General features: G+C 36.7%; 1 protein-coding gene across 2 annotated transcripts in view; it reads right to left on the bottom strand.

Annotated features, from left to right (window-relative positions):
• Positions 1–17,354, bottom strand: part of LOC123608818 (leucyl and cystinyl aminopeptidase) — a 100,487-nt gene that overhangs the window by 7,762 nt on the left and 75,371 nt on the right. For both annotated transcript variants that reach the window (XM_045499206.1, XM_045499213.1), the window contains exons 12-17: positions 12,880–13,063; positions 11,600–11,756; positions 5,179–5,363; positions 3,583–3,744; positions 1,108–1,248; positions 376–457 (exon numbers count right to left, since the gene is read on the bottom strand). In XM_045499206.1, coding sequence (XP_045355162.1) covers positions 376–457; positions 1,108–1,248; positions 3,583–3,744; positions 5,179–5,363; positions 11,600–11,756; positions 12,880–13,063 — 911 coding nt within the window. The remainder of the gene's footprint in view (positions 1–375; positions 458–1,107; positions 1,249–3,582; positions 3,745–5,178; positions 5,364–11,599; positions 11,757–12,879; positions 13,064–17,354) is intronic.

Here is a 17,354-nt window from a genome sequence, read left to right as displayed (position 1 = left end):
TTCGGGCTGGGCACTGACAATGTGGAGCCTTCTTGGTATTCTCTCTCTCCTCTCTCTGCTCCTCCCTTGCTCGTGCACTCTCTCTTTCTCTCAAAATAAATAAAAAAAACTTTATAAAAATTATAAACAATTATTTGTATCAGGAAGAGAAGGGAATATTGTTGAGAATGGAATCCAAATTCTTTCTCATCAGAATTTTTCCTCATTGTTGAATATTCACCTTTTGAAAGTAATCCCAATGCAGAATCACTAGCGCTGACCACAGTAGACAGAGAGGAGGGACAGGAATTGGCATGAGAAGGTACCACCTAACTTAAACCAAGTAGCCTAAGAGGAAAGGATTACCCGATCTCCCTAACATTTTATACAACCAACCTCAGACAAATGTGCCTTTGTTGAAAACAGGTGTGTTGACCCGGCAACAATACTTTGTATGGTATAGGACCCCAGATGAAACCTGAAGAAACACAAATACAAGAGCAAAAAGAGAGGAAAAAAAATGAGGCAGCTGTTGGGAAACAAAGTTCTTGAGTGCAAAGGAAATACTTTACTATAAATTACACAGGCCAAAGGCAAAGTGAAATCCTGCTCCAGGGTAATGAAGCTCAGTGTATTAGGAGTAATCCTACATACACTCACTGTCAGTAGGACGAAAAGCTGGGCAGAAAAAGGCAGGAGTTAAGGATACCCAGATAAATTATTAATCCATTTAATCTATTATTACTTTAAAAGAAATTAAATGCTCCATGTGCTACTGAGGTGGGTGTGAATTCTTAACTGATTCTTTGGCAATGAAGAGGTACTTTTCAAAACACATAACCCAAGAGCTATTCTCAAATAGTCCGTGGCCGTGTGAAGCTAAGTGACGTAAGTGTCAAGCCTGGTTGGGCTTAATTAGCATTCGAATGGAGCACCACCGTTAATGCCTCACGTTATGGAATGACATTTACAAGGGTGGAAATTTCTGGGTGCTTCAGTTCAACTGTCAGTGAAGCATTTTTCCTCTCACAGCAAATCTTAAATCCTGTGAAACAATACAACACTGAGAACATTTTTAAATGCAGAACTGGAGAATACTAAAAATTAGTAGTTATCTGAGACACTTACTTCTGCACAAGCTTATTCCAGTTCTCTTTGACAAAATCCCATGCCAGCAAGTGCCCAGGAAAATGTCGGCCAGCTGTTCTAATGATAAATGACAGCTTCTGTGTTCGGATGATATCTCCACTGAGGCTCTTTTTCATTAACCTGGAAAGCAAAGCAGATTTGGTTCCCAAAATAATTATTCATCATGAAGTGATCACTGAACTTAAAATTAGTACTGGTCTCCTAATGAAGGTTCTGAAGCAGTTTAAAGGATGTAAGTTTTGGGTCAGTCTAAGGTTGATCAATAGACTGAAATTTTGTCATTTTTTTTTAAATAAAGGGAGAACTCACCAATGAGGTAAGGACTTAAATACACTGTCACATAATAATAAACAGTTCTTGATGTAGTAAGCTCATTTATGAAATAAATTCAAGTAGAATTTATTACAACTCTGAAGATTGGATTTTTTTTCTGTTAAAAACCTTATTTGATATGAGTAGATAGGTATATTACTACTTTTTTAAAGTTTATTTTTTGAGAGAGAGAGAGATTGAGAGCACAAGTGGGGAAGAGGCAGAAAGAGAGTGAAAGTATCCCAAGTAGGCTCCACATTGTCAGTGCAGAGCCTAATGTGGGACTCAGACTCATGAACCGTAAGATCATGACATGAGCCAAAATCAAGAGTTGGGTGCTTAACCAACTAAGCCACCCAGGCACCTACTCTTAAAAAATTGGGCTGTTTGATGTAAAAAGCAAGATACATTGCAGAATACACTCTTAATATTAATAGCTAACATTTATTGATACTCTATAAGTACTATATTATGTTCTAAATACTTGACACAAGGCTTGAAATAGGTAATTATTACCTATCTCCATTTTACAGTAAGAAACTGAGGTTATGTAAAATTGTCATAGTACCGTAGCTGATAAATTCTAAAGCTTGGTACTTAAATGAATGCAGTTCTCATGTATCATGCTGTAATACCTGCTTATAGTGGGAAAACACATACTCCCAAGAGAATGCATAATGATTACCTTTTGAATTTTTTTAAAGTTTATTTATTTTTGAGAGAGAGAGAGAGAGAGAGAGACAGACAGACAGACAGAGTGCGAGCTGGGGAGGGGCAGAGAGAGAGGAAGACACAGAATCCGAAGCAGGCTCCAGGTTCTGAGCTGTCAGAAAAGAGCCCGACATGGGGTTCGAACTCACGAACTGTGAGATCATGACCTGAGCCAAAGTCGGACGCTTAACTGACTAAGCTACCCAGGTGCCCCTGCAGAATTATTTTTAATAGGAGGAAAAACCCAAATGCCCCTCAACATGTGATGGATTAAATAAATTATGACAGAGCCATACTATTGAATACTGTGTAGCCATAAAAACAAATGAAATAAACTTTATGACCTCACATGGCAAATCTCAAAGACTGTCAAAGAACTAAAAAGAATGTTACAGAGCACTGGGTATAGTATAAACCTATGTTTAAATATGTAAATACCCAGACCAGGACTGACACTGTTAACAGAGAAGAGAGAATAAGGATGTAAGCGAAGGGTCAGATGAGAGACACTTTCACATTTTATTCCATGTTCTTAAGTATTGTTTAAATACTTTATAATGGAAATTTATTAGTAAAACACTACTATTTTAAAACCAAATTACTAATTTATACACAACTTTTCTCTGCTTTCTTGAGTCACAGGCTGGCTACTACTTTAAAGAAAATGATTATTTACAGTGTATCCTATGGAAAGTGGATCTGGGCAGCTGCTAACTAAGAATATCTCTGGAACACTATTAGGATTTCGCTGAGCAAAGTTATACAAGAGAAGCAATGAGACCCACATGCTTTTCCTTTCCTTCCCGCTGATGACTTTCAAGATACCTTCCTGTTTCTCTCAGTTATTTACCGTGCCTCTACCCTGACACTGATTGCTCTTCCTCCCAGGAAGCCCTACTTATTGCCCTTCTTTCTCCCATGTGAAACAACCGTCGCTAGCTTTTCATCAGCTGAATGTTCAAAAGGAAAGGTCTGACAAATCCACATGAATGTATAACCTATAAGCTTTCACATGTCACCTTTTACTGAAGTGTCTGCATTTTCAAAATGATGGCTTGGACAGAGCAACGCCTTGACAAAAAATAATAATAATAATAAAATAAATAAATAAAAAGAAGCACTAATTGTGGAATCAAAGACAACATGCCAGGCGGATCAAAAAGTTTTTAAGCAGAAAGCAGAAGGGGACTGTGATTTCTGGCATCTCCCAATCTCTTTCAGGCGAAGCACTTTCTATCCATCTGTACAGTCCAATCCCTGAGATGAAGCCCAACACATGCGGGCTCCTCCCCACACCTTCCAAGTCAGGTCTGGCCCACAAGTAAAGGTAGAAAACGGGAGATCCCAGAGAAAATGAGCTCCTCAACCTAGAAGCACAATGCTTTTATGCTTTTAGTTTCTATATATCATATTCCTTGGGTGGTTTCATACCAGTAAAGTTTCCGTACATCCTCGGAGCTGGCAAGAGCCTCAAGTATTTTATTCTTTTCTGCTTCAGAGCCTATAGAGACATACTTGCTTAGTAGGAATGACCAGCCTTTCTCAGTTTGTGCTCCGACCTTGAACACAGTAGTCATGACATCAGTAGGTAGGCTGTAAGAGAGGTACATAAATATGAAAAAAAACAAGAAAAAAAAATCCTGAATACAAAGGCAAGGAATTGACTAGTGGTGCTTTTGGAGTCAGAGCAAGTAAGAGTCTTTACAACTAACAGTCAAGAAAATATTTAATTCAGTTGGCTGCTACTTTCCTGGCAGTGTGATTATAGGGAATATCAATCTAATTTAATGCAATAATTATTCACTAAGCATCCACAAAAACCAGGCAGGCAACTGGCTGGATACTGGGGATGGGAAGAAGAATGAGACCCACTCTCTGCCCTGCAGGAACACAAGGACTATTGCAACGTACAGAATGAATAAATGTATTGCCATATAGTGTGGTAAGTTCCATGGTGGAAATACAGCAGCAAGTGTGGGAAGAGTGGTGAGAAGAGGGGAAAGAAACACAGTCTTCTGCCTTTATTAAGATCTCAGAGCTGGAAAGGTCATCCAAATCCCCCACCCCAACTTTCATCTGATGCTTGAATCTATTTCCATAGTGCAAAATAAGGAACATGGAGAAAACCAGTCATCATCAAAAACGTTCCTTCTGTTATGTTATATTCCTAAATTAAAACAGACTTGTTTGACAGCTCACACCTATTTGGATAGGTGCTATCAAAAAACAGAAAACAAGTGTTGGTGAGGTTGTGAAGAAATTGGAACTCTTATGCCCTATTTGTGGGAATGTAAACTGGAGTAACCACTATGGAAAACAATAGAGCAGTACCTCAAAAAACTAAAAATAGAACTACCATATGATGTAGCAACATCACTTCTAGGTATACATCTCAAAGGACTAAAAGAGTCTTAAAGAGGTATTTATATACCTATGATCATAGCAGCATTATTTGTAAAAGCCAAAAGGTGGAAGCAACTCATGTGTCTATCAATGGAGGAAACAAAATGTGGTATATACACATAAAGGATTACTCAGCCTTAAAAAAGAAGGAAATTCTAACACGTGCTACAACATAGATGAACCTTGAGGGCACCATGTTAAGAGAAACAAGCCAGTCACAAAAAGACAAATACTGTACATTTCACTTACATAAGGTATTTAGAAGAGAAAATAGAATGGTGGCTTCCAGGGATTGGGGGTTGGAGAAAATGGAGATTTGTTTTGGTAAAGAGTTCTATTTTGCAAGATGAAAAGTTCTGGAGATTCATTGCTCAGCAATGTGAATATACTTACACTACAGAACTGCACACTTAGAATATGTTGATAGTAAATGGTATGTTTTATGTATTTTAATACAATTTGAAAAAAAAAATTTTGTTTGACAATACAAGTGCATAGAAATCACCTACATTAACACTCGGTTTTATAACATCTATACTCCAGGATGAAAAGATCCTGGTTTCAGTGTATGATATTAATTTAAGAAAGAGTAAGAGAGTTCATCGGAGTAGAAGCACATGTCACCTTTGAGTTCCATTAGATGCCACCCAATCATCAAAGAGCTTCATGGCAACAGTGCTGCAGTTCTCTAGGCCGTGGGTGCAAGCAAATTCTAACAGGACTGACCGAAGCTCTCGAGTAGATGGGGTGCCTTCATCAGTCCAAGTTTGCTGTTGGATTTGACTTTGAAGTAACTTAAATACCCTGGCCTAGAGAGAAAAAATGTTAATAATAATTAGGACAACCAGAAAAAATCAGGACAGCAAGATCTTTTTTCCCCAACATTTACCCAAGGAGAAAAAGGGGGGCATAGTTATTACCCAATAAATATCAAATGACACATGAAGCCTAAGTACAACTGGGGCAAAACCATTCAATAAGAAAGGCTATTCATAGGCTGCTATAGCCAACAGGGACTCTTAATTATATAACATAAAAAAAAAAAAAAAGAATTACTTCTATGCGGTAAGGAGAATTTCTTCTGTGTGTACTCAGCTAGATTTTTCCTGCCAAAAAGTATCACCTATAGCCACTGCTAGAAGCCAGTTGAAACTTTCTGACCTCGTGACTTTAAATCCATAAACCCATAAAGCAATGTGAGAAAAATGTGCTTCTTTACTGACAAGTACATGTCTAAATGCTTCTGAATCCAATATTAAAGGAATACTTAAAATATCAACTAGCTTGATGATCTAACAAATTAATCTAAACAAAGAGGCAAGAAAATGAGGCCTGCAGGAAAGAAGAGTTGTTTATAGTTATTTCCCCAACCCCCCTCAACTTTTTATTTAAAAAATTTTCAGAGCTATAGTAAAGCAACAAGAATAGTATGGTGAACACCTGTATGTTAGATTCATTGGTTTTTAACACTTACACCCCAGAAAATAAGTTCAAGTTCTTCACAGAGCATCATACTCTTCCAGAGTACCAGTGTTAATACCTAAAATGAATCCTACTTGGAGAGTTTTAAACTGCTGAGGCCATTTTCTTAGCAGACCTTCCATAAGCAAGTCTCTTGTGGAGCTATGAGAATGAAAAGAAGAATCTGTGCAAGGAGAAGGACTCCACATTTGTGATAACATGTCAACTTACTTTTGCTTGCTTCAAAAGCAATGAAATAGAGAACAGACACCTTGTGGAATGTGTGAGTAACAAAGCCTGTGAGTCATTGCGAGGACATGAAGTGGAAAAATACTTGCCATGCTGACTGATAATCCAAGGAACATAAAAGCAATGCAAGAGATCCTATTGTATACACATGGCTGCATTGGACGTGCTGTCTCCCAGTGGCCTTTCTCAATGGCGTGATAGCAAACCATCCCAAATGAATAAAGAATACAAGAAAATTAAAAACTGCTCCTAACTGTCAAGTAGATACAAAGGAAGAATCAGAGGGGGGAAAAAAGTTACATGCTTGAAATACTATTAAAAAAACTCAGTGGAGAAAAATGTCAATGTTAATAAGAGTTTACTAAAACATAAAGAAACCAGTAGGGAAAAAAAGGTACTTTAAAGCACTGGAAGCAAGGGAACCCTGACTCTAGAAGATGCTAAGGCCAGTTCCTAAGCAGTTACTCCACTGGAATTATAGGGTACAATTTTACTAATTATTTCTGATACCAAATAGTTAAGATGAATTTCTCAAATAGTTGATTTTACATATATTTCAAATGATAACATAATAGAGCAAAAGATTTTATTTTAGAAATAATTCTGTGTTCAGAAAATTCCTGCTGTTTTAGTTTTATAAGTAATCCAGGTTATATTTTTAATATTAATAAACCATATCGCAAGTACTTCAAACCTAGAATCTGTTTTTCCATGGTTCTAAATTATTTTTTTTAATTTAAACTCATTAAACAATAGAATCCAACCCCCTGATTTCATAAAATGAAAATGGCAAGTGGGAAGAGAACAAACCAGATGGGTTAGACAAGCTACAAACACAGAGTATGCAATAAAATGCAAGAACAGTAACACAAAATGATTTTAAAAATAAAAAAAGACAGGAAAGATGGCAGCGGCATTTATACTATGTACTACATTGTGATTTACTGCTTTAATTTTATACTGATATGCCCAGGGAGTTCTTTCTTGGGTCAAGTGAGCTTCTTAAATGTGAAGTGTCAGCTTTTATTGCAAAAGGTTTATCCCAACAATCCCTCATATGTAAAAGAATGACAGACTTGTAAGTGATGAAACAGGAATATGGCTGGGATCAGATGTTAACATCAGATGTGAACAATTTGACACAATTGAAAAGTGCCTCCAGACTCTATGCACCACCATACCAGAGCATACATCACTAAATGTGATTCAGAGGTGTGCGTTATGTAGGCATGTGCAGTCTAAATAACAAAATGACCAATATATTTATACAATGCTCTGGTGACAACATAAAAAAATAATTAGACACCAGTATTAATTACAAATACTGAGGATTGGATCCAAGAACTCAGAAATGTCTGCCATTCTAATCTCCAACTATAGTGTCAGATTTCATATTTTGAGAGTGTTGATGGCATCAGAATGTCCTAAGAATGGAATAACAATTTCAGAGACAGTTTCTCCCTCTTGATGACCTAAAGCTAACCTGACCTTTAATTAACATTCAAGTGTATGAGATCTACAGCAGTAAAAGGGCCCACAGGCTCACACATATACACTAAGGCTGCTCTTGCCCTCTAAGCATCAGTCCTCTGGACCCCACCCTGAAGTATGTTCTTCATAAACACACGCCTGCCCAGCAAACTGGAAACCATCATCTAGGATGAAGACGCAGAGTTACTCAAGCATGACAATAAGAAAATATTCAAAATGTCTAACTTCTTAGACTGAGTTTAGCACCTGTGTTCACAGCAGAGAGATAGCTTGAGGTAAGTATCAAGTGCTTTCTGACACTAGGCTCTCAACAGAGTGACTGGAGAGAGGCAGGTGTAAGAATGACTTCTGCCAACATGAAATTTAACTAGCTGGGCAGCTTCAAGAATATTCTGCTAACTCTTATGGCATATTCACTACCAAACACTATCCTTTAATAGTAAAACAAAAAACAAAAAAACAAAAAAAACCGAGGGGTATGTAGTTATTTATTGCTACCTATAGTGGGTTGAATAGTGTGCCCTCCCCCGCCCCCAAAATTCAGGTCTGTCTAGAATCTTTGAATGTAAACTTATCTGGGAATAGGTTTTTGCAGATTTAACCAATTTAAGGTAAGGTCATGCTGAATTATGGTAGGCTCTAATCTAATGACTGGTGCCCTTATAAGAACAGGGAAATTTGGACCCGGAAACAAAGGGAGAATGCCATGTAAAGACAGAGGCGGAAATTACAGTGATGCATCTATAAGCTAAAGAGTGCCAAGGATTGCTGGCAACCACCTGAAGCTAGGAGACAGGCATGGAAGAGATTCTCCCTCAGAAGGAACCAATCTGCTCTCCCAACACCTCAATTTTAGCCTTCTAGCTTCCAGAACTGTGGGAGAATATGTTTTTATTGTTTTAAGACAACAGGTTTTACTAATTTATTATGGCAGCCCGAGGAAACTAAAAAAACTACCCCAAATGGTGTTGATTTGATATGGCACTAATAACCTCAAAAGTAGTTATAAAAACTCAATAAGAGAAAAATCTCTGTATACAATGAAGCACACTGGTGCTGGACCAACTGGATAGCTGTATCAAAAACATGAATCTTTGTGTCTCACTCACAGCATACACGAAAATCAATTCCAGATGGATCATAGATCTAAATGTGTAAGGTAAAATAATAAAGTCTCCAGAAGAGAACAAAGGAGAATATCCTTGGGTTGGCAGATTTCATACACTAAAATTAAGAATTTACGCTAATCAAAAAGCATAATTAAGAGATTGAAAAAGCAAGCCAGAGGGGGAGAAGATACTTGTAAATGTACAAGAGCAACAAAGGACTCATCTCTTGAATATATAAAGAGCTGTACAAATGAATCAGAAAAAGACAGAATATCCAATGGAAAAAACATCAGAGACTTGGGCATTTAACAAAAGTGTACCTCCAATGGTCATTAAACAAATCAAAAGGAATTCATCTTCACTAGTCATTAGGGAAATACAAACTAAAGCCGAAATTGCAATACCGCTATGCTCCCAACCAAATGGCTAAAGGGAGTAAGATTTACTATTAATACGAAGTGTTGGCAAGGATATAGAGCCAGAACAGAACTCAAATTCTCATGCATTGCTGACGGAGCACAAAGTGCTATAATGTCGAACAACGATTTGATAGTACAGTATTAACTACGAATATGTTATGACTCAGCAATTTCACTTCCAGACACAGCCCATAGAAATGCATACAGATATTCACAACAGATATGTATAAGAATATTCATAGTATTGTGATTCATAATAGCTGCAAACTGCAAACAATGCACATGTCCAGCTATGGTTGCTGAAGTGGCTAACAAGTGGCCAATTTCTTTGATATACTAACAGGAGAAAGTCGGTGTTGGAGCCCAAAAGAGATCAATATGTTATTTGCATACTTCTTGAAAATTCTTACAAATACTATTAAAAAAGTCATTAACATTTTGCATATAAAAGAAATCTCAAATAGTAAGTTGACAACTTTATTTTCAAGGAACTAGATGTAAGTCCGTCATTTTAAACCTTAAACACATGGTCTACAAGTTTTTCAAACTGTTTTAATTTAAAATCTCAATTAAAAAAAATGATAGGAAAGAAACAGCCTTGATCTTTCCAACAAAAAGGTATCTTTTGAAAGATGACATTGCTAGAATACAAATTAATTTAAAATACAGCAATATAATACAAATGGTGGGCTTGAGAGTGGAACTAATCTGGGTTTGAAACTCAGCTTTAAAATTTACTTGGTAAATGACTTTGGGGAAGTTAAGTAGTCTCCTCATCCATATAATGGGTGTAGAAATATCTATCTGGCAGGGTGCCTGGGTGGTTCAGTCAGTTAAGCGTCCAACTTCAGCTCAGGTCATGATCTCGTGGCTCATGAGTTCGAGCCCAGCGTCAGGCTCTGTGCTGACAGCTTGTACCCTGGAGCCTGCTTGGGATTCTGTGTCTCCCTCTCTCTCTCTGCCCCTCCCCCATTCATGCTGTCTCTCTCAAAAATAAACATTAAAAAATAAAAGAAGTATCTATCTGGCATTGTGTGAAGATTATACAAGGTTATCTACATTAAGCACTAAGCATGGTGTGCAGAATAAAACAAGCACTGAAATGTACCAGTTTCTGGTGTATTTCACTCATTTGCTCAATATTTATTGAGTAACACTATGCGCTGAGTCACATTCTGAAGACTCTGGTTTTTATTAAGGATGGTGATAGATAGCCTTATGATATAGAAGAATGATAAAAATCCTAACAGTTTGAAAAAACCTCAGAAATCATCTAACTTACATATTACAGTTATGGGTAAGGATAGGCATGGCTCTTTTAGGGTCAGATCAGAGACTTGGGAAGAAGGGTACTTTTCAAGCTCCATATGGCCCACCAGCCATGTACTGCCTCCCGTCACTGTGATGAGAGAACTCATAACAGGGGACGTGCAGAACAGTAAGAGGCAGAAAGGAGGTTGTTTCTTTTTTAATAATAAAAAAAAAAAAAAAAAAGAGAGAGAGAGAGAAAGAGAAAGAGACAGAGACAGAGAGAGAGAGATGTAATCTAACCCATTCCTTTGACCAGTAAGAACATCAAAACCCTAAAAGAAATTCTCATTTCTATTCTAATACTTTCTTCCTTTTTCTGAGAGACTCCTTTTGTCTGGGCCCTGGCAAACCTGACTGATTCATAAAGCAAACCTTATTGTCAGAATGTGCTGATTCAGAGAGCAAGATGAAACAAAGAATTCATCTCTCCTTCCCAAGCTTTTAAAGACTCTGTCAACAGTTTAATATTGAAAGTGTCTAAACTAACAACTGTTAAGATCAAGAAACTGGTTTTAAAAAAGTAAAGTAGTCACCACTACCAAGATTCCTTTAGTGCTCTGCAGATAAATCTATCCACCAGCATCATCATCCATAAGACAGTTATCAGTAAGGACTCCTAAAACAGAATATTCTTCAATACAAACATAACTGTCATTTCATAATGACCGCTAGGAAATCAGTGGGGAACACCACATTGCAAAAGGACCCATTTTGAGCATTTATTATATAGAAATAAACTGAGATTTGAAGAGAGTTTTCTTTTCATGTGATCTCATTTTGGCAGCAGTGTCAGAAGGCTGTATTTTGATATTCAAACAATACCATGTCACGCTAAGCCTTTATCAATTCTTCCTGGTAAGCAATGCCATTTTGATTCAAAGTAAAGATTTCACCACTAGTAGAGTGAAGAAAAGGGAACGTGACCGGCTGCCTTTACAGCCTAGAACTGTGAATGACACATTAAAGGCAAGCAACAAAGACAAGTTGGCAATAAGGTAGACTCACCACTACTCTTGAGGCCAGATCCATGTGTCCCAGCTTTTCAAGGAGGTTACAGATGAGGCCTGTCTGGAACAGGGCTTCAGTGATGGGGGCGGTATAGGTCTCATTTCCAAGGTAATCAATCAAATCAAAGGCCCTTTGAAGAGACACCTTGCCTAGGCTAAAGGGTAAAAGAACAGAAAAGTCAATATGCTGAGAGAAGCAGATAAACTCTATACACATGCTGAGAAACTTCAGGAATAGATGGTGAGTCTTCAAGAACTAAAATGTAAGCTTACAGTGGCATTCTGTAAAGTTAGACTAAATATTATTATCTTTGATTAAGTTCATGTGTGTGACCCAAGGTTAAAGATACATTTCATGAGAAAGATAAACAATAGCTCAGGTTTTATTCCCTCAGTTACCTATAAATTGCTACTGAGTCATGCTACTGAGACATAAGTCAGTGTCTTAGATGAGAAAAGATGAAGAGTACTAATTTTATTTATTTAATTAATTAATTTATTTATTTCATATATTTACCAGGTGAGAGCAAGTGGCATAAAGAGGATCTGAATCAAAAAGAAAATATTTTGTTATTTGTATGGGAATTTGTCAAACTCGTTAAGTCAAGGTCCACTGTGAATTTATGGTGAGTGCATTTTAAAAATTAACCACATAAGAGAAATCATAACAATGATGGCTGAGATGATCAATAGTTACTTCATTAAAAATGAACCAAAAGAAGGTCAAGAGCAGTCCAAAATAATACTTTTGAATATTCTGTGTGTCTCTAGACCCATTAACCGCCTAAGCTGGTACTCTTATTATTTGGAGGATATCTAACACACACAGTCACGACCACACTTGGTTTTGGGATTCTGTAATGCACAGAGTGGTTGGGAGGCAAGCTGTAACCAAATAAGAAGGCCCCAACTCTCAGAGACATCACTCAAACCAGTGGGTAAGAACTAACCAAGCTGCTTGAAAAGAATTCTCTCATGAAATAAAGCAAAGCCTGAACTCCTAGATCAATATATTCAGCAAACATGTGTCCTGGTTGTTAATATTGTAATCTTAACTGTTACTTAACTGTTCAATATGTTTGTAGCTGACCTTTCTATACAGATTGTAACACCAATGAAGGCAAGGATTGTATTTTATATCTTCCCAATCATCCAAAATGAATTATACCTAACAGGCAATATATGCCAGTTCTTTTGAACTGTTTTTCTAAAGTTTTTTTTTCCCCCCACAATAACACTTGTTTAAAAATAAACAAACCCAAACCAAGCACACTCTACCCTGCAAGTTCAAAGATGTTGTTGATGAGGTTGGCTCGGTCTTTGTCACTCAGGACATAAGGATTCGTTTTCAACTGTTTGATTAGTGCTTCCCAGTCATCATCTGCATAGTGTACAATATAATAGCCATTCATGTTTGTATTGACTTTGATCCACTGCACTTCTTCTGTAAGATTGATGACACCTAATACAGACCAAAGAATGAGAGAGAGAGAGAGAGAGAGAGAGAGAGAGAAAGAGAGAGAGAGAAGATAACAGGGGAATAAAAAGTATTAAGTGGACATTCTGTTTGTTTCAAAGTTAATATAGGATGTTTTTACATTTAATTATTCTACTAAGAAACTAAATGTCTGCCTCCCAGTGCAGTTATTTTAATGTTAGCAAAGATCACCATTCATTAACAATTATTTATTTAATGGTGAACTGGACAGATATATCCCTTCTGTCAAAAATCTTACAATTTAATATAGTCAGGCAAGTAGAATATCATATAAATGTTACTGCTAGAAAAAGAAAATATGGTGATATGCACTTTTGGGGCCCCTACCATTACATATATAAATGTTGAGAGAATTCATAGAAATTTATATAGAATGATTTCAATTAATAAGGAGCTATAAAATACAAGATGACAAAAATATATTACTATAAAACCTGACTACAAAATCTATGTAGGAATTTTTAACATCCTTTAAGTTACTAATCAAGAAATGTCCTTTAAAGTTGGCAACAAGGCTTGGATTTAATATAATAGTTAAGGGTATGCTTCTAAGCATCTTAAGATTTACTATTTATTAGAATATAGGTCCATGAACTTACCATTCTGTTTAATGCTAATCCCTCAGTGCCCAGAACACTGCTCTTAGCAGGTACTCAAAAAATACTTGGTGAGTTACTAAATAAGTGAACAAGATAACTATGCCACAGGAAATGTTTTCAAAAGAAATCTACATAGGGTTTGAAAGATGTTTGTAAGTTTTCCTCCCAATTTTTTTTTTTTTAATTTTATTTAAAGCCAAATTAGTTAACATGTAGGCTAATAATGGTTTCAGGAGTAGTCCTCTTAAAGTAAAGAGTATTAGGGGTGCCTGGGTGGCTCAGCTGGTTGAGCGTCTGACTCTTGATTTCAGCTTAGGTCATGATCCCAGGGGTTGTAGATTCGAGCCCTACATGAGACTCTGGGCTGAGCTCATAGCCTGCTTAAGATTCTCTCTCTGTCCCTCTGCTCCTCCCCACCACCTGCATGGTCTCTCTCAAATAAATAAATAAAGGAGTACTAATTTTTAAAAATTATATAAGAGGAGTAGAGATAAGGAAAATAATCTACAGTCAGCCAGTCTGCCAGGGATAGCATTGTGGGGTATATTTCCTGCCAAGACCTTTCCTATACACATCTTAAATGATGTAATATTTCATACAGTGGATAGATGTGCATTTATTTTTGTACTGCTTTTTTACCTAACAGATTTCAACCACAGCCATTTTTCCATTATCTTCATAAGCAATATTCAAATAACTTCATAAAATTCCATTTAAAAAACTTACCACAGTTTAACCAACCTCCTCTTCGGAAATATTCAGGCTGTCTTAAAATTTTTACTGTCAAAACAACTCTGTATGATGGTTTTTGCACATAAAATGCTTTAGAAATACATTTAAACCCTTTGGTACCTGAAGTCTCAGGGTCTATCAACTTCAAAAGCAAGAATTATTAAAATTTATCAAATTCTCTTAATATTTTAGTACTCCAATTCTGCTGAAACTACAAAGGATGTTTATGATGGAAAAGACTTACATTCTGATCATGTCTTAATATGAAATATCAGATAATCAGTCTTGTTCACTAAAAAATTTCCCATACTGCTGATACAGCAGCAGATGGGAAAGATCGATTACGTTAATAGGATTTATTTCTTTTTGTAGAGCAGAAGGAAGTTCTAAGGAATAATTGTGATGACAAAGTAGCTGCTCCAGGTTGGAGCTATTTTAACAAAATGATGACTAATGAAATTAACTTTATCATTAAGTATGGCAAAAATATCGACATTCTCCAGGTTACAAACACAATTTCCTGTCGAGCTTTTATCAAGAAAGGCCCTTGGGAAGAAGGACTGAAGAGCTCCAAATCTCCCTTTCCCCAAAAATGGAGGCAAGAAATGATAAGTATGGCAATTCTTCCACTGGATGGATGTAGGACAATACTGAAATACAGTGTATTTTGGCTGATAAGCAATTTGCTATGTTATAAACTTAGCCAATTCCAGACAGTAGAGAGGAGAGGGGCAGCTGGGAGTGTACTTGAAATTGTTACTGTCATCTCGATGACAGAATATAAAGCAGTGCAGCCAACAGCATGGAGAGAAGAGCTATCATTTAAAGAATCAACATACTAGTCTCTTTCAGGTCTTCTGAATGATCCAGAATGAAGGACCTTAAAACCACAGGTATCAAAAAATAATAGCTTTGCACACAAGGGAGGTAACTACATCCTGCAGCTCAAAAGTGGATGAGGCTACCCTCATATGTTTTTAATTCATTATAATCATTAACAGATTAAGGGTTCAATTTTCACAGTCCATTGAGTATTAAAAAAGAGTAACTCCAATCTTATATGGCAGAAGCAGATGAAGTAATTTAGTAGTGATTTTAAAAACCATTTGTCAATGAGTTTTGAAAATCAACTACTGTTTTAAACAGAAACATTGAAGCACAGAAACAAAAAACAAGCTTTTACAACAAAGTTGAAAATTTTCCTGTGTAGCTTGCTCCAGAGGGTTAGCATGATACATGCATTTAAACTGCATCCCCTCTTGTTCAAAAGCATTCCTTTCTCCAATACCCTTTTATTCTCCTTTATTTTACTAGGGGGAAACAGGCAAGCTCAAAGGATGGCACATGATAAATACCTTAATTATATGCCCTTCCTTATTTATTTATTTTTTTCCAAATGCCTTTCATTCAAAGACAATGACATGCCTTTTAGTTTCAGATAAATATTTCTGGCACAGTGATATCATGTTTCAAGTTAGATGTAATATAAAGATTTCTTATAGTTAAAGAGCTTAGGTCTGAGTAAGATATGGATGAGGGAGGGGATAGAGAGGGAAAAGGGGAGAGAGAAAAAGGAAGGGAAGGGAGAGAAAGACACTATTTTAGTGTAATTTCCTCAATATGTGGCCTGAAAAAATGGCCCCTTTCAGACTTTCTTATGCACACCAACTGTTAATCATTCCAAATTCATGTATGTGGGGAAGAGTGACAAAAATCTTGATTAAATATAAATTCCTATATTTGACTGAATGCTATGTACTAAGCCAGCAACCCTGGCCTTACAACAAATGGAAATATACTACAGATTTAACAAACCACCACGTTAACACAATGTACTAAAGTCAAAAAATTAGCCTCTATAGTCACTGTCTCTGCTACATTTCTTTTGAGAATAGAAAACAATTAAGATGCAATTAAAATAAGAATGCTTCTCACTTGAGCATTAAGAACCAAGAAGACTCAACTGTCCTCAGGGTCAACACATTTTCAGTGTGGGCACTCAGAACTGGAACTGCCAGGAATTAAAACAGCAGCAGCAAGGGAAGTAACAGTTGAGAAGAGAAAGTAACAGACACTGCTTTCATCATCTATTGGCTCAGTTCCAGCTCCAGATTAAACCAATTATATTATAGTACATTTTGTATATTCCCCTTTAGCAAGAATATTTCCAAATGAAGGGAAAAGAAGATATCATTTCATCAGGCTCTAAATGTTCTTTTCCTAAAACTTTTTACAGTGAGATTTGATATTGAGTGACTTAGTTACAAACTAAAATTTATTCATTCAAAAAAATTGTGTGTGCCTACTGGGTGCTAAAGTCACAAAAGTGATTCATATAGCCATGATCTCTGCCTTTCTGGAGCTTCCTGGAGCAAGCAATGGGCACACTGAGACCTGAAGGATGAATAGCAATAAATCGAGGAGGTGGAAAGGCAAGAGTGTTCTTCCAGTCAAGAAAACAGCATCTGCAAAGGCCCAGAGACAAGAGGCAGTATAGCACGTTTGACTTGCTGAAACCACTTTTGGACAGCAGAAGCACGGAGTGCCAGATACAGGCTTGGGGAGAAAAGGCTATAGCATGAAAACATGAGCTAGGCTTTGGGGTGTGAATCTCAAAAAGAGTTTAAGAAACACACACAAACTGAGCTAAAAATTATGGGCACATAAAAGCAAATTTCTCATTGTCCTATTATTTCTAATACTACCAAAAAACTTATATACTACTGGGAGGTTTGAAAATTTTCCTTATCGGTCCAAAAATGGAGATGGGATTATTTGTTGTCTCTTAAGTCAGGGTCTATCCTTCCAAGGCCACTTGGAAGTTTTGTTTCCATCAAAGAAGGCTGCCCTTCCTTACACCTCTGCCTGTGATATTAATCAAAGATACAACATTATGAAATGTTCTTAGCATTTCAAATAATGAG

The sequence above is a fragment of the Leopardus geoffroyi genome, chromosome A1 (assembly GCF_018350155.1).
Source record: "Leopardus geoffroyi isolate Oge1 chromosome A1, O.geoffroyi_Oge1_pat1.0, whole genome shotgun sequence".
NCBI lineage: Eukaryota > Metazoa > Chordata > Mammalia > Carnivora > Felidae > Leopardus > Leopardus geoffroyi.
This window is presented reverse-complemented; position numbering and strand designations above follow the sequence as displayed.